General features: G+C 37.7%; 10 protein-coding genes across 10 annotated transcripts; 3 read left to right on the plus strand and 7 right to left on the minus strand. All coding sequences in view use genetic code 12, as the record gives it.

Annotated features, from left to right (window-relative positions):
* Window positions 1–30: 30 nt before the first annotated feature.
* I9W82_000972 (uncharacterized protein) lies at window positions 31–4,092 on the minus strand (the record flags this gene model as incomplete). Its single annotated transcript, XM_067695393.1, has 1 exon — window positions 31–4,092. One exon carries the CDS (start codon window positions 4,090–4,092, stop codon window positions 31–33), a length of 4,062 nt encoding a protein of 1,353 aa, XP_067550995.1.
* Window positions 4,093–4,305: 213 nt separating this feature from the next.
* I9W82_000973 (putative aminopeptidase) lies at window positions 4,306–5,553 on the plus strand (the record flags this gene model as incomplete). Its single annotated transcript, XM_067695394.1, has 1 exon — window positions 4,306–5,553. The coding sequence occupies one exon, from the start codon at window positions 4,306–4,308 to the stop codon at window positions 5,551–5,553; it is 1,248 nt and encodes a 415-aa protein (XP_067550996.1).
* Window positions 5,554–5,604: 51 nt separating this feature from the next.
* RIM1 (Rim1p) lies at window positions 5,605–6,006 on the minus strand (the record flags this gene model as incomplete). The annotated part of the gene is made up of 1 exon (XM_067695395.1): window positions 5,605–6,006. One exon carries the CDS (start codon window positions 6,004–6,006, stop codon window positions 5,605–5,607), a length of 402 nt encoding a protein of 133 aa, XP_067550997.1.
* A 227-nt stretch (window positions 6,007–6,233) lies between these two features.
* I9W82_000975 (uncharacterized protein) lies at window positions 6,234–6,935 on the minus strand (the record flags this gene model as incomplete). Its single annotated transcript, XM_067695396.1, has 1 exon — window positions 6,234–6,935. The coding sequence occupies one exon, from the start codon at window positions 6,933–6,935 to the stop codon at window positions 6,234–6,236; it is 702 nt and encodes a 233-aa protein (XP_067550998.1).
* A 1,235-nt stretch (window positions 6,936–8,170) lies between these two features.
* On the plus strand, window positions 8,171–8,642 carry AUT7 (ubiquitin-like protein; the record flags this gene model as incomplete). Its single annotated transcript, XM_067695397.1, has 2 exons — window positions 8,171–8,204; window positions 8,269–8,642. 2 exons carry the CDS (start codon window positions 8,171–8,173, stop codon window positions 8,640–8,642), a joined length of 408 nt encoding a protein of 135 aa, XP_067550999.1.
* Window positions 8,643–9,395: 753 nt separating this feature from the next.
* Window positions 9,396–10,722, plus strand: I9W82_000977 (60S ribosomal protein uL30; the record flags this gene model as incomplete). The annotated part of the gene is made up of 3 exons (XM_067695398.1): window positions 9,396–9,403; window positions 9,797–9,908; window positions 10,096–10,722. 3 exons carry the CDS (start codon window positions 9,396–9,398, stop codon window positions 10,720–10,722), a joined length of 747 nt encoding a protein of 248 aa, XP_067551000.1.
* A 148-nt stretch (window positions 10,723–10,870) lies between these two features.
* I9W82_000978 (uncharacterized protein) lies at window positions 10,871–11,977 on the minus strand (the record flags this gene model as incomplete). Its single annotated transcript, XM_067695399.1, has 1 exon — window positions 10,871–11,977. One exon carries the CDS (start codon window positions 11,975–11,977, stop codon window positions 10,871–10,873), a length of 1,107 nt encoding a protein of 368 aa, XP_067551001.1.
* A 98-nt stretch (window positions 11,978–12,075) lies between these two features.
* Window positions 12,076–17,178, minus strand: I9W82_000979 (uncharacterized protein; the record flags this gene model as incomplete). The annotated part of the gene is made up of 1 exon (XM_067695400.1): window positions 12,076–17,178. One exon carries the CDS (start codon window positions 17,176–17,178, stop codon window positions 12,076–12,078), a length of 5,103 nt encoding a protein of 1,700 aa, XP_067551002.1.
* A 255-nt stretch (window positions 17,179–17,433) lies between these two features.
* Window positions 17,434–18,000, minus strand: PGA26 (Pga26p; the record flags this gene model as incomplete). Its single annotated transcript, XM_067695402.1, has 1 exon — window positions 17,434–18,000. One exon carries the CDS (start codon window positions 17,998–18,000, stop codon window positions 17,434–17,436), a length of 567 nt encoding a protein of 188 aa, XP_067551003.1.
* A 1,570-nt stretch (window positions 18,001–19,570) lies between these two features.
* Window positions 19,571–21,247, minus strand: PRC3 (carboxypeptidase C; the record flags this gene model as incomplete). Its single annotated transcript, XM_067695403.1, has 1 exon — window positions 19,571–21,247. The coding sequence occupies one exon, from the start codon at window positions 21,245–21,247 to the stop codon at window positions 19,571–19,573; it is 1,677 nt and encodes a 558-aa protein (XP_067551004.1).
* Between the last annotated feature and the right edge of the window lie 150 nt (window positions 21,248–21,397).

The following is a 21,397-nucleotide window of genomic DNA, read 5'->3' on the forward strand; positions in this document are numbered from 1 at the left end:
TTTTTTTTTATTACAAAACTATCAATATACTTAAATATCCTCCGAAATGTTTGAAAAATACTCTAACCTCTCAGGACTAACACCAGCTTTTACAAACAAATCAGTCAAATAACCTTTAGCAGGCTTCTGTGTAACAGGATCACTTTCAATTGCTTTGGAAAGAGTTTTTCTCACCAAATTTATAAGCTCTTCAATCGGGAATACAATATCATTAGATGACAAGTTAGGCCCATAAAGGGTAAATGCATCACTCAATAGCACATAGAATGGCTTTTTTGAAGTTTTGGAATCGTGTAGCAACTTGTCAAATAACAACTCCCACCTTTTCAAGATATCATCACTATTTTTGTAATCAGAAATTTTGAAAACTAAAAGTGACAAGTCATAATATCCCAACGGATCAACATAGGTGTTGAACAAATCATTTATGGGCAAAATTTTGCCGTTTAATGATGCTATGGCATGATCCCTGTTCTCCTTGCTGATTCTCGAATCCCTTTCAATTCTACTAAGTAGAGTTAACTGGAGATTTGCCACATCGAAAAGTTCTTGTATAGTTGAGGAAAGTTGAATCATTTCTTGTCTTAAATTTGGTGGACATACGCAGTTGCAAAATCCATTAGCCCTTGATAAGTATTCAATTCGTTGAGATAATTCGAGGTTGAACTGGGAAATTGACAAGGCATACAATATTTTTGCCGCATCGTAGTATCTCTCTCTCTTTGCATAGTACAACCACAATATGTTGGTTAAAGCAACACTACTCTCTGACCTCTTCTCTAAATATGGCAAAATGTACGGAGTGTTAACATCCAATAAACGATCGCTTATACCTTGATCAATAAACCAATCATAAAAAGCACATTGAAACTGTTCATTTTTTGAAGCAAAACAAGTTTCATAGGCCAAATCTCTAGTTTCCAAAAATGCATTGATAAGAAGTTGATTATTTGACTCCACAACTTTTAAAGCCTTTTCATCAATCTTTTGTAGAACAGAAAACACAGTGTCATATATTTTTTTCACCTTTGACTCAACTTCCAAATGCCCTTGTTGAATCAAGCTTTCGTTAACTTGACCATAAGCAAAATTTGAAGGTTTAACATTGTTTCCCAATTTTTTGGCAACGTTCAACAACATTCCAATGGCACCTGAATAGTACTCAAGCTCTACCATGACATCGACCGCGTTTGTAATGTGGTCAAAAGTCAAGGTCTCATACGATTCTTCAAACAAAAGAACTGCATTCTTCAAGCATTTCAATTCAAGCTCAGAGTCCTTTGAAGCAATCTTTTTGGCACGAGTGAGATTTTCAATAGCTTTGAATATAAAGACATCATTTGTAGAACAAAAAGATCCACAACGTGTTTGTAAGGATGATGCAATCAAATCAATCGAGCCACCTCTGCTGATATTGCTGTTAATTATAGATGATAAAAGATCTTTGACCAACACTTTGACGTCCCTAGATGGCAACAATAAGTCCTTGAAAGTGATTGCCAATAGATTTGCTTGGTTTGTGAGTGAAAGTAGTTCAAAGAGAGAGCTGAAATTCTCTTGTTTACCTTGGAACTCTTCTAAAACGACCATAAGGAACGAAAATGCTTCCTTCATGGAAATTAAAGATTTAAAAATTGAAGTAAATGCAATACTTTCAGCTCTCAAACATACTTCGTTTTCAAATTGATTGGGGTCAGAACTATAACTAGGAGCGCTCAACCCTTGAATATTGTTTTCATTTTGAACAAAAAAGTCAATCAATACCACGATAGTTCCAATAAAATATTCAATCTGTTTCTTATCAATATTCAAACTTCCAATAACCACTTTTTTGTCCTTGATGCTAGCAATTTCAATTTGCCCTGTGGGAGTGACATTGACACCTGCTAATGCACCAAACACTTTTTTGTCCCATATATCTCGAAGGAATCTTCCCAATAATAAACATGTACCATATAATCTATCACTGAGTATAACTTGATCCACAGTTGGATGAGGGGAATAGCTCTGCAACAGTGCGTGATGAGGAATCAAACTGGTTGATTGAGAAGCTGACCTAGTTTCAGTCAATCTAGCATTGTTTCCACAAGTTGAAAATAAAACTTGCGCCTTTCTTTGGAAAATATCGTTTGAGTTAAACTGGCCATACGAGCAAGCCAAATATAACAAAGTCGAGCAAGTTTCCTCATACCCGTTTTCTTCAATAAAGTTTTCAATGACTTCATCAGTTAAAGATCTCAAAATCTGGTCTGAAGTCTTGAATTGGTATATGATAAGCCCAAAATTTGTCAATACAGCAAATCTCATTGGCTCCTTAGTATACTGACTTGCAGCTACATTAGCATATCCGTTAGGAGTGCTCGTTGCATTCATTGATGGCGTTAATTGGACGATATCTTGAATGTAAGTAAAAGGAGCATCCTCATTCGAGGTGTACCTCACAAACTCAGCATCCTCGACAAGCTTATTGTTCTTCTTGAGATATCCGAAGTTGGCAGTTGCAACAAACAATTTATCCGACCGCTTAGTCTTTTTAACACAAAGGAATACACCTGGGCTGATTACTTTAGCTACTTTGGTATTTTTAAGAAGCTGAGACTTTTGCTGGTTTGCAATTACTTGGGAAATGTACTGTCTGTCTCTTGTAAATGCGTCAAGCTCATTGTTTATCGTGGGGACTTCCCTTGCAGGAGGAAACTTGATATTGACGAGATTAAGTCTCAATGCATGTGCCGCAGATAGAGACGAGGTGAGCAAGGTAGAAAATGTCGAAGTTGATCCCAATTTGAGTAAAATCCTCGATCCATTGCTCGTGGTTGCAATTAATTGCACCGTGGTTGATTCCTCTGGGGAAACTCTATGAATACTGATGATTTTGAAGCGTTCAAATACTTTAAAATTGCTAGCATCGACAAATATCGCTGATGCTGATTTAAAAATTTGACTAGGAGTTAATGTACTTCCTTCTGCAAGATGATCCTGTTTTGGTTGGAGTTTGTAAACACGAATTACAGACTTGTTTGAAAGTGAGTACAAAATATCCCTTGTCCCATCAATCTCTAACTGTACAATCTTTTCCGGAATATTTTTCGCGGCTGAGTCCGCTGTGAAGGATGTTCCTGATGCAAATCCAAAACCCAGGAAAGGTATGACGCTTGAAAATCCAGCTTTGGTTAAACAAACTTTGTCACATCTGTTCTTGGTAAATGTTGATTTATTTGAGTAGTCCAATCTCCAGATATTGACCCCATCAGTTCCTCCGCTAAAGTATATGTCGCCAGTTCGCGGATGCACCACAAAACTGTCCACAGCTAAGCCATGGGTCGAAACAGAAAGATCGAGGTTTAAAATCTCCAAATTATTAAGTGCCTTGTCATACTTGACCAAATAAATTTGAATGTTTGTAGTAGTTGCAACAAGTAGCAAGTGGGTAATATCTTTTGAAAACACTCCTGCCTTTGGTGTAACCAACTTGACGGTTAATACTGAGTTTTGAATCTGATCGATCGTGAGAAATTGAGCTGACCGATTGAAGGACGACTGAGGAATTCGATAGTTCCATAACATCAATTTGTTATCAACAGCAAGCCATGTGCGTTCAATCTCCGGGAATAGTCCCATCTTGGTAGTGCATTCAGTTTGGTTGTGTTGCTCAAATATGTTATCTGGCAAATCAATCTGTTCAACTTTTTCGAAGCGGGAGAATTCTTTCAATCCATTCTCGTAGTCAAAGTAGTAGTTATCTAAGCTTGATTCGGTTTTGCTCAGACCTTCCGAGTAGAAAATGTCGTGTGGAATGCTCGAATCAATTTTGTTTATATTTGAGATGAGTTTGGATCCCAATTGCAACGGCGGTAAGGTGGCAAAATCGGGAACATTGATTTTATAGTTTGCTTCTTTAACCTCTAAACCAACAGGTTCAACGAACCGTTTTGACAATTGGTTTCTAGAGGAGGTTGATGTGGTGGAATTTGCTTGGTGTAATTTCAAAGATCCATCGGAGACTCCATTACCAGTATGTATGGTCGGCGATATATACCGATCATTTGATGAGCCATTGTATCCAATAAAGCTCGGAATTAGGCTGACCATGATGACTTTCCTCTGGTTTGGATGAGAAGAGGTGCTGCTAAGGCTCCTTTGCTTGTTTTTGTTGTGATGAAAGAAAGAGAAGAAAAGAAAAAATGGACTCAATGAAAGAGAGAGAGAGAGAGAGAGAAGCAAAAGACGAAATCTCAAAATTAAGTGCGGCACAAAAAGGGCGAACTCAACTCTGGCACAGTTTCTTCATAAACCACTACAGTTATGAAAGTCATTGCCTTCGTTTCCTTATTTACATGTATTGTACTTGCATTCCCATTGTTTGACATAGCACCTGAATGGCCATTAAATGTAATTTCATTGTTGCATGGTGATGAACATCAGGATCGTTTGCTTAAGTTGGGACCAAATGAATACAGACTTGCTTCAGAGAACGAAAAGCTAGCCTTGAAGAAAGCAAACAAGAGATTCATTGATATGACTGAGCAGATCCCTATTGATGTCGCCGTTGAACAAGGGTTAGTTGCCAAACCCACTCATTCCTGGTGGCAAAAGTTGTTCTTTATTGGCTCAAAGCAGGTTGATACATTAAAGAAAACTATTCCAGTTTACAACTACCCAAAGGAGACAAAATACAACGCAGATGTGAAAAGCTTGTACGACTTGATAAATATCGATGGGGTTTATGACAATTTAAGCAATTTCACCTCCTTTTACACCAGATATTACAAATCCGAAAGTGGGGCTGAAAGTGCAGCTTGGTTATACGATCAACTTTCCGACTTGATTGCACCATTCGAAGAAATCAAAATTGAGAAAATTCACCACAAAGGATGGGATCAATTTTCAATCGTAGTCTCAATTCCAGGTGAAGTTAAGGACAAGGTTGTTGTTGGAGCCCATCAAGATTCAGCTAATTTGATTTTACCCAATTTAATGAGAGCTCCAGGAGCAGATGATGATGGATCTGGTACTGTGACTACCTTGGAGTCGTTAAGAGTAATTCTCGAAGCATACTCAAAAGGTACTTACAAGCCATACAATACGTTGGAATTTCATTGGTACTCAGCTGAAGAAGGTGGGTTGTTAGGATCTATTGATGTTTTTTCAAGATATTCATCTGCGAATGAAGTTGTGGTTGGTATGTTGCAGCAAGATATGACAGGTTACACACAAGGCAGTATTGATGCAGGAATCGAGCCTCATTTTGGCTTGATTGAAGACTACACAAGTGTCGAATTGAATAAGTTCATAAAGTTAATCATCAAGACGTATAACTCCATTCCTTATCATTCAAGTGAATGTGGATATGCTTGTTCAGACCATGCTAGTGCTATAGAAAATGGATACCCATCATCATTCCTCATTGAGAGTGAAATGAAATATTCCAACAAGTATATCCATTCCGTAATGGACACCATTGATAGGATTGACTTTGAACATGTGAGAGAGCATATTAAATTAACAGTGGCATTTGCATATGAATTAAGTTTAGCTAAGAAATTACACTAGAAGGGAAATTGATATATTGAATTTAGATATACAAAATCAAGAAATTCTAAATTACTCTGTAGCTTCAGGTCTGTCCTCATCTGTTCTTTTACCCCATTGTACAACCTCTGCATGTCTCTGAATAAGAGAGGTTCTTGTTTGAACTTTCTTTGTTTCTGGATCTTCAAATTTATCAAGTCTTAATGTTACATCAACAATCATTTTATTTCCAACTCTCAAAGCTTTCTCTGCCCTTTGCAATTCCTCTTCGTCAAAGGTAGTGATGTTGTACCAATCAGTGATCGAATCTTCACCTTTTCTAAACTTGTTGACGGCCAATGAGTATCTTACATACTTGACTCCATTGGCAGACTCTTTAAAGTCCACATTTCCAACTCTACCAAACAATTGGCCGTTAGCAAAGTTCTTTTTAGGAATTGTAGACGTGAATGATCTAGTGAATGCTCTTAACATAGTTTAAGTTGATAGTGGTGGTGGGTGGTTATGTGAATTGTTATTTTTTGTTTGTTTTTTTTTATGTTTTGTTTTGTCTGTTTGTTGTTGTGTCTTGTGTGTGTGTGGGCTGGCTTACGTAACAGAAAAATAATTATAAAACAGGCGGTGTGGTGGGCGTGGTGGTTACAAAACCAATACGCGTCTCGTATCTTGTGCTTCTGAGTATCAATTTTCAAACACTAACTCTACCTCTTTGGCTTTTTAAAGTTTAAGTTTGGAAACACCAAGTCACACAGTGAAACAGATCTGAAACGCTTCACTGGTTTTAGGTTTATATTATTGAGTGGAGATTCAAATCCAAGCAGAGATGATTGATTTCTAGTACGTTTGTGCTTTGCTTGACGTTTAGACACGAGAGCTCTAGTACCGGGTAGTGATGAGCTGACAGAGCCTCCAGATTTTAAACTCTCATTAACCACAGAGTTACTCTTTGCCACACTTCCAGCCAAGTCGAAACTATTTTGCTCCATAGAATTAGTGTCATTCAATTGATGGTTATGCTTATTGCTAAATAGTGAACTTTCCATCAAGTCAATTTCCAAGTCATTAGTCAATTCGTGTGGTTTTAGGAATGTTGTGGGGTAATTTATAGACGTCTCCTCTCTTATCTCTTCGCCATGAGTATTTTCACCAGTTGGAGCTCGATTTATAACATTTTCTTCTTCCAGATTGTCTTCAATTGATTGAAATAATAGTTCTAGTCGCTTGTTTCTTAAATTAACCTCAGTCAAGTCGGTGGTATCTGTGGTACCTTCTCTATTTAATTCCTCTTTAATTAACCATTCTATGGAGAATAAATCAGGTTCTTGCTTGTTAGTCACTTTTATCCCCTTCTCATTCTTCTTGTGTAGTGCTTCTAGTCGTTTCAAATCGGAGATGGTGACCATGGGTATGAAAGGAAGCGGTGTCTGATTGATGATTGAAGTAGGCTTTTTCTATTTTTTTGCAACACTTCCCCTCTATTTTAGAACGAATTAATAGTAAGAATCAAAGCACCACTTAAACAGAAAATATTAGAGACACACCAATGATTGAGTGCTTTCAGTGCCAAGTATAAGCAATCCCCCTTGCTCTGTTATCAGATTCAGCACAGGGAACAAATGACTTTGGGATACCCAATGATCACACACAAAAAAAGATACAGAGCCAATAGAATCATACCATACAAGGCTCTGCTTAGTGATATACCAGTTAAGTACTTGCTTTCTTACAATTGAACACTGAGAAGAAGGCTTGTTGGAAGGAATTGCTAGCTTGACAAGAGGGGGATGACCTACAACACAAAAGATTTTTGTTGAAAAAGATCAGAACCATTATTGCATAGCGAACAAGAGCATATGTACACTTCCACTAAGGGCAATAGCCACCTGTCAACAAAACTCTCCTATCTCTCTGTGGCTCTGAAAGCCATATTGGGTACCAATAGATAAAGCAATTGACAAAAATACACGACCAAACAAAATTCTACCCCACCCCCGTGTATGGCAGTCCTCGTTTGATGTTTACAATGGTGGTAGATCAACCAACATCCTTTTGGCTTTGTAGATATAACTGGTCTAAACTTTTTGTAAATCTTTTTTGAAAGTACAGTGATATCATTCTATAATATTGGTGTGTGTATTACAGACCATTTGTTTCTTATCAAAATGCGTCACTTATCATTAGTAATTACTTCATACAAAAACATAAAACCAAAACAAGTTTATATCTCCCCTTTTTCCCTCTTTCTTTCTTCCTCCTGGGTTTTCCCTATTTCATTTTTTGCTATCAAAGAGTACTACCATTACTACACTATAACAAAGTCAATCAATCAATCAATCAATCAATCAATCAATCAATCAATCATCAAACCACAATAGAGCTTACAAGCACATATAACTTACAAGGTGTATGTATTTAAAAGACTAATTGCCGACGCTTTTTCTTATCACGTTTTTTGTTTTTCCTCCTCCCTAAATTTCTATACTTTGTTTTTTTCCCCTTTTATTATTATCTCCACAGTCATCCAGTCACAAACGCCACTGTTTTTTTACAAAATAGCTCGTGGGATTGACAAAGCACAACACATAGCAATTCCATCAAATCAACAAGTACTAACAAATCTCATAGTCACAGTTAACAAATGAGGTCGCAATTTAAAGACGAACACCCCTTTGGTATGTATTTGGTTCCAACAGTTTTCATCTCAATCCAGTAGTTACTAACCTTTTTTGTTAATAGAAAAGAGACAAGCAGAGGCTGCTAGAATTGCTCAAAGGTTCAAAGATAGAGTTCCTGTTATTTGTGAAAAGGTTGAAAACTCCGACATACCTGAAATTGATAAGCGTAAATACTTGGTTCCAGTTGATTTAACCGTGGGACAATTTGTTTACGTCATTAGGAAAAGAATCAAGTTACCAAGTGAAAAGGCTATATTCATATTTGTCAATGATATTTTACCCCCAACTGCTGCTTTGATTAGTACGATTTATGAAGAACACAAGGACGAAGATGGCTTCTTGTATGTTTTGTACTCAGGGGAAAACACATTTGGAGAGAAAGTGCCTATCAATTTGAGTGAGTTGGACTTCACTGATCTTCCGGAAGATCTTTAAAAGAGTAATATTAGTATGAAACCAGGGCTTTGTATTTTTTTTGTTACGTGTTTTTAGTTTTGTTTAAATGATAAGCAGAAACTGTCGTACTGTAGAATGAAAACAGTCTGGTGCCTTTGTGCCGATCAAGTGAGGAAGCTTGAGTACAGAATAGTTTGGCACTTAAAAAACCACTGCTCTTTTACTGCATTGCAGTTTTAAAACTACAAAAGTTTGACAAAGATAAGTCTGGTTTCATTGCCATATGCTTTCAACCCCTTAATGATTGAAAGTTCCAACCAACATCTTGTATCGAGCATGTAACATATGTTGAAAGAATTCAAGTGCAATCCAGCAATCAGTGAGGTTAATTTCTACTTCTCAGAGTTCTACCACCACCTCAGGTACACCGAGGGGGCATTAAACATGCAATACTGTGTTACTAATGACCATTCCAATATTCAGACACGACGTAGTTGGAACATGAATTTTCTCTTCAATCATGGCTTGTCAGGTACTATTTATCAAACCTAGAAGAGGCAACAAGAGGAAGCTGTATTGAAATTGTTAGCCTGCATTTTTGTGACAAGCGCATTTATAATTTGCCTACCCTGGGCTCCAGCCCTAAAGATATTCTACACGTGCACTCTTGTTTTTCTTTGCAAAAGTTTTGTACTCACTCTCTCACAGAGAATTAAATTTTTCTACAAGTCGCATCGAAATTTTTCATTTAACCCATTTTCTTCTCTTCATCATCAACCAATACAGATCAAAATGGCTACGTATGTTGATTCCATTAAAAGTCCAGCACTCTTGCAAAAGAGGTTAGCTGAGACGGGGATAGTCAAGACATAAGCTTTTTGCTTGTGTGTCTTAAGAAAGTTTTATTTTCTTTATTCAACCATGGGAAAATTAGATTGTCTTGCAGCTTTAATATATCCTCGTTTTAGCCAATGCCTGATACATCTATTTTCCTCTGAGTTTTGAGAATTACTACTGAATGTGAATTAGAATGAACTTGGCCGTTCAGTTCTGTATTCGTGTATTACCTTTCCGGTTTTAATACAAACATTCAAAGTATATTCGAAATTGTTCTAGAGGAGAATTGTTATGTACATAGGTTGCTGGAAAGAGTGCAAACCCCTCTTTCAAAATACTAACATTATATGTCTTAGTTTATTGAACTCCATCGCCAAGGCTATCAAGCCAGAAACTCAACAAAAGAAGGAAAAGGCTCAACAAAAGACTGCTGAAGAAAGAGTCGCTGCTAAGAAGACCAGAAGAATCGTATGTATAAACTCACACCAATCAACAACCTCGAATCATTTTATTTTTGAGGATGAAATCAAACCAATGTATAATGGCTAGCTTCGGCTATGTTGTCTTTCAGTTAACCATCTTTCGGGACTGAGAAAATATTTAATGTTGAAGTTGTTGCACAAGGTGAAATGAAATACTAACATCGTTCATTTAGTCCAACAAGGAAAAGAGAAAGGTCATCTACGACAGAGCCGCCAAGTACCAAAAGGAATACTCTGATGCTGAAAGATCAGTCATCAAGGCTAAGAGAGATGCTAAGGCTTCTGGTTCATACTACGTTGATGCTCAACCAAAATTGGTTTTCGTTGTCAGAATCAAGGGTATCATGAAGATCCCACCAAAGCCAAGAAAGGTTATGCAATTGTTGAGATTGACTCAAATCAACTCTGGTGTTTTCGTTAGATTGACTAAAGCCACCTCTGAATTGATCAAATTGGCTGAACCATACATCGCTTACGGTTACCCATCATTGTCAACCATCAGACAATTGGTTTACAAGAGAGGTTACGGTAAGGTCAACAAGCAAAGAATTGCTTTGTCTGACAATGCTATCATTGAAGCTAACTTGGGTAAATACGACATCTTGTCCATTGAAGATTTGATCCACGAAATTTACACTGTTGGTCCAAACTTTAAGCAAGTTAACAACTTCTTGTGGCCATTCAAATTGTCTAACCCAACTGGTGGTTTCAGATCAAGAAAATTCCAACACTTTATCCAAGGTGGTGACACTGGTAACAGAGAAGAATTCATCAACGCTTTGGTTAAACAAATGAACTAAATGCTGAGGTGAGTTTACTCTTTGGATTTTTTCTTCTTCTTTTTCTTCTAGGGTGTGGGATTGTAAATATTTAATAAATAATTAATCTATCGTCCTAGATTTTATTGTTATGTAGTTATTTTTTTAATGAATGATATAAATTGTCTAATCACCAATCTATATACTCGTAGACAAACTTTTCTATAGCAGGTACGACACTCAACAAGTCAAGTACTCCTCGCGATCGTATCACATCCTCATTGAAAATAATTCCAGAATTCTTATCGAAGGAAGTAGCCAGTAGTATTAAATAAACCACTTGGACTAAATTCACCATAAATGAAAAGAAAAAAATCATACCAATCACTGACATTATCAACACACGCGTATCTTTTAAATCATGTCTGTACTTCAAAAATATAAAACATTGTTTAACGATGGGCAAGTTCTTGAGAAAGTCCTTGGTTGAGCTGGATTCATTGTCAACGGGTAGTTGCTTTTGCAAAAACTGTATCACTTCATTCTGTCTATTAATTTCCTTCTCCAATGTCTTGACAGCTAAAGCTGTTTCCTTCTCTCGTTGCTTATATTCGGCACACGCATCTTTATATTTCTTGCACAAGTGAGTCAGCTCAATCAAAGCGGCATTTTTATCATCCAATTGCGCAACCAATGTCCGTTCACCAGCTCCTCTATCTTTATAAACATTAGCTAAATCTTCCACCCTGGTATTCAAACGGTTAATCTCCCGCTCCGATATTTTCAATTTGAGTTCCTTCTGATCATTGGCTTGCTTCAAATGTGCAATTTCCTTATTCAACTGTTCGATTTCTTCATCTTTGACAGACTTTGCTTTCATCTCTGCTATATTCTGATGCTTCTTCCAAATGTGAAATGTGTCATTCTTGGAAGTCCTTGAATTATTCATAATTCGAGACCGTACACTCTCATCTGATAAACCAGCTTCATCTCGTAGTACACTTGCAAATGATTTAGGACTAATCATAAATGTAATGATCTTTTTGACATCTGATTTGCTAAACCTCGAATCAGGATCCTGGCTGATGAACGGTTTTATAGAAGCTTCCACAATTTGAGTTAACAAGTAACCAATTCCCAATATCGTTTCCATCTCACTTATGAGATCAGGAATCTCTTTTGCTGAAATCGTGGCTCTGTTTCCATTAAATTTGTCCCAGCTTTGATCTAGTAGATAGTCCAATGAGTTTTCAAGAGTAATATTCGGCGACGTCAACGTCGTTGTTCTGGTAGGCATGATGGTGGGCTGTATAAAAAGATGCTGTATGTTGTTGTTTTTGTAAACAAAAAGAATTGAAAAATTGAGCGCGTATTTATTTTCATACATTTCTAGATCTATACAGTCACATCTTTACTTACACTTACACTATTCGGATCCTCTTTAATTTCTGGATCTGTCAAAGCATGGGTATCTTTCAGGGCCAGTATGGTGCCTGGACTCAAAACTCCTGAGCTATCATTGAGCGTCAGTTTATCGAGATTTACATTTTCTCCAGATTTTGGTACCTGCGGATGTTCAGTTTTTAGCGTAATCTCTGGTGTAATAGGCTTCTCTTCCTCATGATATGATGGCTCTTCTTTAGCTTGATCTGGAACATTACCTGCTGGTGTAAGACTAGTAGGTTCAGTAGTTGGGTTCGCTGGTCCCACTTGTGAAATAATTTGATCACTAGACTCTTTGGGGCTTCCATCTTGAATGTAGGCTTCATGATTATTCTCTTTAGGTGCATAAAAGACAATGCTCAGCTTATCACTGTCATCCATAGCTCCACTTTTAGGTTCTTCGTCTAAGGGATGCTTGCCATTCGCCTCCAACTTTGACACGCCATTTGTTGATTTGATGGCCAGTTCGTCTGCAATGGCATCTGGTTTCACTGTATTTTCAAGTTCGGGCTCAGTATCATCTCCGGACACATTGGCAACAACCGGAGCATCATCTTGTTTCTTTTCGTTCAAGATCAGTTGTGTCCATCTCGCATAATGCAACGCTTCTTGGAACAAATCATCAATAAACAAACCACATCCGTACAATTTGCGTAAAACAAAATTCAACTTTTCAAATCGTGTTTGCTCATTTGATTCATTCAAGATTTCATTCAAGTTGAAAGTATCGCGATAGGATTTCAAAAACTCAATCAAATCTCCCATAACTGTTAATTCATTGACCGGGACGGCCTTCAACGCTTTCCCACCATTGTAAATATCAATCACCTCATTCAAAGTCAATTTAGTAGAAAAATACTTATCCTGACCCTGATTCAATAATAAGCAAACAGGACACTTGTAAATTTCTTCCTTGGGTTTGCTAATATCTTTAACGCATGGTACATGATACCACTCTTTGCACTCGTCACATTCAACCATGGTTCCATGTTCATATTCTCGACAAATACAATAGTACTTTGGATCATCATGCTCTTCGTGGTGACTGACAAAGGAAGAGGATTCCTCGAATTTGTCATCACTAGACAAGCTGAATTCGGATTTGTATAGAAGCCATTGAACCTTTTCCAAAAGTTTAGAATGAAGGGTGAATTTGGGATTTATGTTATTATTGGCAACAACACTGGTCATTGTGGTGACAACTTTAATGTTGCTGAACTTATCCCACTGTGTATCTGCCCAACGCTCGGTTTGCTGCAACGCTTCTTGGATAGCACCAGTCTCGAACTTCAATCCACTATCGATAATCCCATTGTATAACTGCTTCATTTCATGGTATGTCGGTTTTTCAGTTTTCTGAATCTCATTGTACTGACTGATTAGTTTTATGTTTGCGTGAACTTTGGACAATTCTACGTAATTGTCGCTCGATAAGAACAACTTCTCCAGCATGAAACTGTTTACTATCGATTTCAACTTTCCAAGATCTAAGTCATGGACATAAGTATACTGTAAAAATCTTGTAACATCATTGTTGAACACAATGCTTTGATTTAAAATAGTCTCAATCAGTTTCATATAATCAAGATCCCCCTCTGCCAAAAGCTCCAAACCAGATGTATAGAACTCTCTCAAGTCATCAATGGAAAATACTTCCTTTCTGTCGGCAAAAGGATCAACACCTTTGTCAATCAAATTGTACGTCTTTATCCATCTTAATCGGTCTCTTATTCTAATGATAAAATCCAACGATGGAATATCCAAGCCAAAACTCTCACCAAGACTGATCAAGTCATCAAATTCTTGTACAGTCCTGTTCTTTTTCGAAATTAAGGAACGACTGGCTTTATCAAAATTTTCAATTTCAGTTTTGAGTTCCAAGACTTGATCAATTTCTGGACAAGTAAAGTTCAACATTGGAATTCTCTCAACTATACTCATCAACTCATTCAACGAAAATGCGCGTTCCTGCAGTGAGGAATCCTGTCCGTTTCTAATACGTTGTTGATGCTTAAGAGCTAGAATATTTTGACAATCTTCAATGAACTGGGATGCGTTTGATGTAAAATGTCTCAAGTTTTCAAGATATTCAGCAAATACATTCATCCGCTGTGGATCGTATGACTGATCAGCAGGGGTTGACGTTGACAAAATGGAGGAGTTAATTTTGTCTCCTTCATTAAGCAACACTTTGTACTGCTTTAATGATATTTCACCATTTTGTGCCGTCAATGCTTCGTAGTTTCGAATCCATGACTCAAAATCTACCGAATATTCACTCAAAATCTTGTGAAACGTTCTTAGCTTGTCATCAGAATGGAACAATTGCAACTCTACCTGAAATCTCTCCAAGAAATCTGGCGTGGTGGAATGATTCAAAAAACTTTCCATTGAGAGGATCATGGATTCCTTTGAATTAATGTCAGTTATCATCACACGCGAAGGGAAAGTGGCACTAAAATCGTCATCAGCAATTATGTCTGACATTGATTCTTCAGTTACACTAGTCTCCTTTACTTTCAACTTCCTTATCTTATCCCGCAATTCAATTTCTTTCACATACAAAACCCCGTAAAGATTCGCAACTCTTGAAAAGATTTCAGAATTGAAAGATATACAGCCTCCATTGTCGTAGATTGTAGCCACAGTAACGAGAAGTTTGAAGATCAGAAAATTGGGCAATATACCTTGCTTGGCTAGCCATTTCTCTCCATCTAGTGCATAGTCTAACCACAAGCTAGAAGCAAAATTGGTTTCTTCCGTAAAATTAAAACCATAGGATTGGGCGGACGAATAGGTTTTCGGAAATTTAACGACAAACTCTCCAGGGTTTTGAACCGTTGTTGTATAGCGAATGCTGTACCTCTCAAGTAGTTTCGGGGTTATTCTTATATCCTGATTAAAGTTGAGTTTATCCCTTTGGCACAAAGATGCAAGCTTCTGATTCCGACGTTGTAACTTGAAATCCAGACTTGAATTTACTGAGTTTTCTATCGACTTGATTATAGTATCTGTCTCAACTTCGTCATTGCCAGAATTGAATATAGTAGCACATACTTGCTCCACATCAACAGCCTCAGCGTGGTTCACTGTTGATCGCATATTCACATCTTCATGACTATCTTTAATTAGTTGCTCAAATTTTTCAAACTCGGATTCCGGAATGAAATACCATCTTTTGGGTGCTCCAAAGAAGTGGTAGTTGATTAATTGGGTAAAATGATCCTCGCACGTCCAGTTTTCTGTGCTAAAAGTCATTCCTACATTTACCCTCGTCTCTGTCAATTCTTGATTTCCCATATCGGTCTCATTCAATGCTCCTAGTATAGCATTGGGGAGGACTGCAAAATTGTGAAGGTTCCAAGGGTACAAAGCTGACTCTATTGTGCGATCGATAGTGTTGACTTTATTATACTCCCACGGGATTTGATGCGAGAAACCATGAGGCGTTGTATTTGGATTTTTGGCATTAACGGCCTGCTTTGCATGAGATAAAGTCAATTGATGATTGTTGAGCGCGTTTTTAAAATTTGACACATCATCGCCAATTCTCACAAAGCCAGAGCCATGAACTGAGCTCGGCAAGTCCTTGCCCATCTCGAGTTCAATTCCATTCGAGAATACCAGAGCAACGTCTTGATTTTTAGTATATCTCCAGTATAAATGCTCAATGTCTTTGAATCTGATAGAAAGTCGTTGATTGAGGTCGGGACAAAATAGGTGCCTATTTTGATGAACTATGTATTCTTGATACTTTATGTCCTTTTCCATAAATTGCCTCAACGTATAGGAAGAGGCAATTTTTGGTACCTCGGTTAAAGAAGATTCATCTTGATGATCTCGGACGTACGACAAACCTGCTTGAAGTAGAGCTTGGGGTGTTATAAATGCATTGACAATGTCCGTGCCTTTTTTATTTCGTTGTTTGTCATTTCGTTTAATAACATAAGTGTTTGGTTGTTTCACATCAATTAGATGTGGCGAATTAGCCAATATCCCCTTAGCGACTTTCTCTTTGAATCGGCGCTTAAATTGTTTTGCAGACCCAACAACAAGAGGAGCATAGTACCGATAATCTGATTTTGTTTTCTTTTCGGGTATATCCAGTGGTTGTAGATTTCGTTTACCATTGGGCAGTAAGGTCTCCACAGTCACTTCCTCCTTGATCAAACCCATATTACGGTTAGCAACATACAACTCGTACGGGTACAAGATTTTCTGATATGAGGCCTTTAATGAACTACTCAAACTTGTCATGATTTTTCCTTTATACCCCAACTCTCGTCCAATTTGCGCCCAAAGCTTTTTATTTATCACTTCGATGAAACCGCCTCGTATTATCACCGATTGATATAATTTATACAAATCCAAGGGTCGCTTGTCGATCATTGGTAGTTTGTTTAAATGAAACTGTATATTACTTGTGCCATTTTTCTCTTTCGTCGTCGAATCCTCAAAGTAGTGGTGTTGGTCATTTTGATGGAATTGGAGTAGATCACGATGAAACTGAAGTCTTACTAGAAGCTCTTCATGCTTAGGATTATTCAATAACTTGGTCGTATGAAACCAAAATAAGTCTGAATTGACTTGATTTGTAGATTGAAATAATGTCTCATCCCTTGCCGGAAGTTTAATCTTAACAGCGCCATATTTCCTGCCCATTTCCTGTAAACCGTCGACCAAAGAAATGGGGTCTTTTGCTGTCACCTCATTGACTTGCAAAAATGGAATCTCATTCTCTTCCTGAAGACCAGACGGAATTATTGAAAACTTGCTTGGTATCAGATCGTAATTTATTGCTGGCGAAGCCTTTGATTTCTGCTGTGCGATATTAAAAGGACTATAGTTGAAGTTTGATATTTGGCCATTGAATAATACCTGATGATGTTTATCGTCACTGACTTCTAGCCGTTTCAAGTCTGGTAGGGAGGATGTGTCGAAGAATCGAGACGATTTGGGGAATGTTGAAATTTGACTAGGTATGGTTGTAGAATGTGATCTGTGGAGGTTATGTGGATCGTATATACTCCCGCTTTCTTCCGAATATGAAGTCATGACTATTTACAGGTTCATATGTCAAAGCTATGATTGAATGAAATTTGTTGGATGTTCTTAAAAGAGGGAAAGAAGAAAAAAAAAAAAAATATTCAGATTATTTGACTATGGGCTTTACAGTGTATGTAACAACTGCACAATATTAAACGAAAGGCTCACTTCTCACGAGCAATCAGAATCAACAAGGGTATCAACGTGTTTCTTTATTGTAGTTTATATATTTATACAGAGTGCACACTCATACAGTTATCTAACTTACAATAAAGCAGCAGCAACGGCTACCAAACCGGCAGCAATACCAGCAGCATTCTTAGCACCAGAACCTTCGTATGAGGTAACGTTTTGGTAGATGGTGGAAGTGGTGTCAATTTCAAGTGGAGCAGCTGGTTTAACTGGAGCAGCAGTTTCAGCTGGTGGAGCAACTTCAGCTGGAGCAGCCTTGGATGGAGCAATTTCAACTGGGGCAGCCTTGGATGGAGCAACTTCAGCTGGAGCAGCTACAGATGGAGCAACTTTAGCTGGAGCAGTTACACATTCTTCTTCACAGATGGTTTTAGTAATGGTGATCTCATTAGTAGTGTAAGAAGTTGGGATAACACATTCTTCGGTAACTGTGACAGTCATTGGCTCAGTGACTGGGATTGTGCTTTCTTTACAGATGTCCAAGTCACATACAGTGACAGTCAAAGTGGTTGGTTCTGGGCAGTAGGTAGTGTAACCAGTAACGGTAACATCAACAGTGACAACGGTACCATTTGCGTAAGCAGCGGCGGAAGCAACAGCAGATAAGCTGGCGGCGGTGGCTAATGTAGTGAATTGCATTGTGTAGGGAATTAAAAATTAACGAAAGTAAGTAGTTGGAAACTTTAGTGAACGAATCGGGTTGATGAGAAAAGAAGAAAAGAAATAGTAAAACTGAATAGAATCAAGTGGGATATTGAGTCAATATATATACACTTTAGAAAAAGTTTTTACTGCAAAACTGTTTTTGGCGTTTGGTACTGCACAAAAATCGCCTCAAACGATTTTTCTGTTTAAGCTGTTGTATTGTGCTTGTTAATGCGTGTTGCACAAAATCATGTACGATTACGTAAGCCATGCAAAAACGTCTCAAATAGGTAGCTGCACCGCCAGATTTGGAAAGAGACTAGACGTATTAGGCTTATTATATTTAAAACAGAAAAATTTTTAAACTACCTATTCACCCACCACCAAAGCCAAGCAAATATAGTCTTATTATTTGCGGATGTTGCATGGTCTGGTTGAATCAGGAAATTGATTCGTCAAATCAAGTCAAAACACAAAAGAGGTTTGTTGGATCTATAGAACACATGGATCAGCGTTGGGTGGTCAAAAAAAGGTCGTTGACTACTATTAAATTCTTTGTAAACAAGCTATAAATTATTCACACCCATTGTAATTACTCTGTTTCACTTTCCTTTAGCTCTAATGATCCTATCATTCCCTTGTCGTCAAGGAAAGTGTATTTAGAAGACTTTCAATCTTCCAGTATAACAAGCGCTACACATATGCAACTAATTTGTAACAAAACAACAAAACAATAGAAACCAGCACTCGTAAAAAAATAAGACAAACAAAAACATAAATAGAGAAACAATAACTATACAAACAGAAAAAGAGTCTACAAGAAAATAAAGTTTCCGTTCATTCCACCAACTCTATTCCCCCCAAATCATACTCTATTGAAACTAAATTCAAATAATTGCAATAACCTAAACTATAGATCAAAATTATTGGGTGAACTGAGAAAACCAAAAAAAAAAAGAAAAGAAAACGTTAAATAAGAGGACTGATTGTGCGTGCTGCATTTTAGCGCGAATCTTGCATATTATGACGCCACCTTAACTAGCATAACCCCTTGTTCCGTAATCGCTCCCACCGTATGCAAAGAGTAAGAACGAGATCAACTTGGAACTGAGTTCTCTTGCGGGATGATCCTGATCCTGGCAGGCTGGTGAATGCCAATGAATGCTAATGCGATATCTCATTGGCATACACTTTATCCACTGAGTACACCTTGAAACTATTCCTAAACAAAGGATTCACTAAATAGTATAGTTCTTCACTAGGTCGTGTGCAGTGCAAGGTTAAAAAACTTTCAGATCAGAAGAGGTCAAGAAAATAGTTTTCAGTGTTTTGGTAGGGCATTTTCTGGGCAATGAAGGGATTGCACTGCCCACTAAGAGATGCGCAACTAGTAAAGCTTTCATCGAGGTAGTATTAAACGTGTAATAAAATTGTAACAAACTTTTTTGGAATCAAAGGCGTGCACACCACCATCTGGCCTCTATGCAGCCTTTTGCCGCAAAAAAAGATTAAATCTAAACAAAAATAATAAAAAATAAAACGCGTTCATACTTTGCTTGTCCAATCAGGAATGAGAGTATCCTAATGAGTAATCACCTTGAATCCAAGTGTTGAGCATTGCCAACGCGTTACTTGGTTGGTCATATGGTACCATATGGCCAGCATCGTAAATTCTCAAAAATGTGAATTGCTTGTAGTTTTTCACCTCACCTGCTGCTTTCTTCTTTGAAGAGCTACCTTCAGCAACCGCCCCCTTTGCTGGAACCCATGGTTTTAATGGTTGGTTGGCAAATGCTTCACCGTGCGCATAGTCTAATTTGTTAACCCATGCGTAGTTTCCTAACCAGTTACAAATATAATCCTTGTCACCAGCGTAAATCAAAACAGGGATACCATGGTCCAATAATTCTGCAACATATTGGTGGAATGGTTTGAATTCATCGCCATCCAAAATGAAATTTCTAAACACTGTATCATCACAAGAGGTGAAGATGTCAATGTTAGATGCACCAACTGCTTGCTTAACATAATCCAAATTCAAGTAATCATCAACATAATTCATCTCCACATAACAGTTACCACCCTCCTCTGCGCAAGGCTTTCTAATATCGTATGGGTTTAATCCTGTTTCCACATACGGCTGTAAAAGCTTAAGATCGCAGTAGTATTGAGCAGGAACACAAGAGAATGCGTTTTGGAACTTGTAACACAATTTTGCTAAACTTGCACATTTTGGATAATCACGTTCCATTTGATCACATTGCTCTTCAGATAAAACAGGCTTGTATCCACCTTGACCACATGCCATTGGTCTATACTCGCCAGCCTGAATCAAGGGGTCCGTTATTCCATTACCAATCAAGACGGATGCCAATTCAAATGAACGGTCAGCATTATTGATTATCTCACTAGCAAAACTTGGAATGTAGTGACCAGCATAAGATTCACCAGCAATGTGAAACTTATTTTGAGTAAATTGGGGGAATTTCTGGAAAAACAACTCTAAGAACACGTAGACATCTTTGGCCGCAGTTTTGGTGTTTCTTACTTCGTCACCACCTGAGTATGAATAACCAACACCTACTGGCTGATCCAAGAAAATGACAGAAGCATTGGAGTTCCAAGAATATGGATTGTGGACTGGTTCCAATGTTGAGTTGATTGAAGAAGGGCCCAATTCAAAAAACAACCCAGTAGCACTACTACATCCAGGTCCACCATTCAACCACAAAACAATTGGATCGTTTTTAGGGTCATTTCTACTTTCAAAAAACCAGAAAAAGTAATGATGGTCAATGCTCTCAACGTCAATATAACCGGTGTATTGTTTGACGGTATCAAGACCTAAAATCTCGGGATTGGTGTTTTTAATTCTCAATGAATAATCGCTAAACTTGTTATTGGACAAGATTTCAAATTTCTCCAGATCATGTTGCTCCAGCTTCAATTTCTTCATTGGTGAGGCCAATTTCAGTTCATACTGCTTAATCAATTTGGAAATTTGAGAAGATGATAATTTAGCACGCATATCTTTCCAAGCTGTGTTCAAAATCTTTGGCGAATGACCCATTTGGTTAAAAATAGCGTCAAAGTCGGAATCGCTTGGTGCTTCGTGTGTTGCATCCTCGTCTACCAACAAAATTTGGTCATTATTACTGCCAAATAGACCTCCAAGGCCACCAAAAAGCGCTTGAGTAGTTGAAGCAACTGTAAGCGCTTGAAGTAAGATTGATGTTTTCATTTCTCAATGTACTGGTTCCTTGCACTAGATTGAATTCAAAAGGAAGTGAAGGAAGAAGAGTCCAATGGGGAGTGCTGTTTTTTTTTTATTTTTCTTTCTGATAAGGACAAAAAGTTCAATTCCAAAGAAATGGTTCCACTGGAGAGAGTG

This window comes from Candida metapsilosis (genome assembly GCF_017655625.1).
Source record: "Candida metapsilosis strain BP57 chromosome Unknown scaffold1, whole genome shotgun sequence".
NCBI lineage: Eukaryota > Fungi > Ascomycota > Pichiomycetes > Serinales > Debaryomycetaceae > Lodderomyces > Lodderomyces metapsilosis.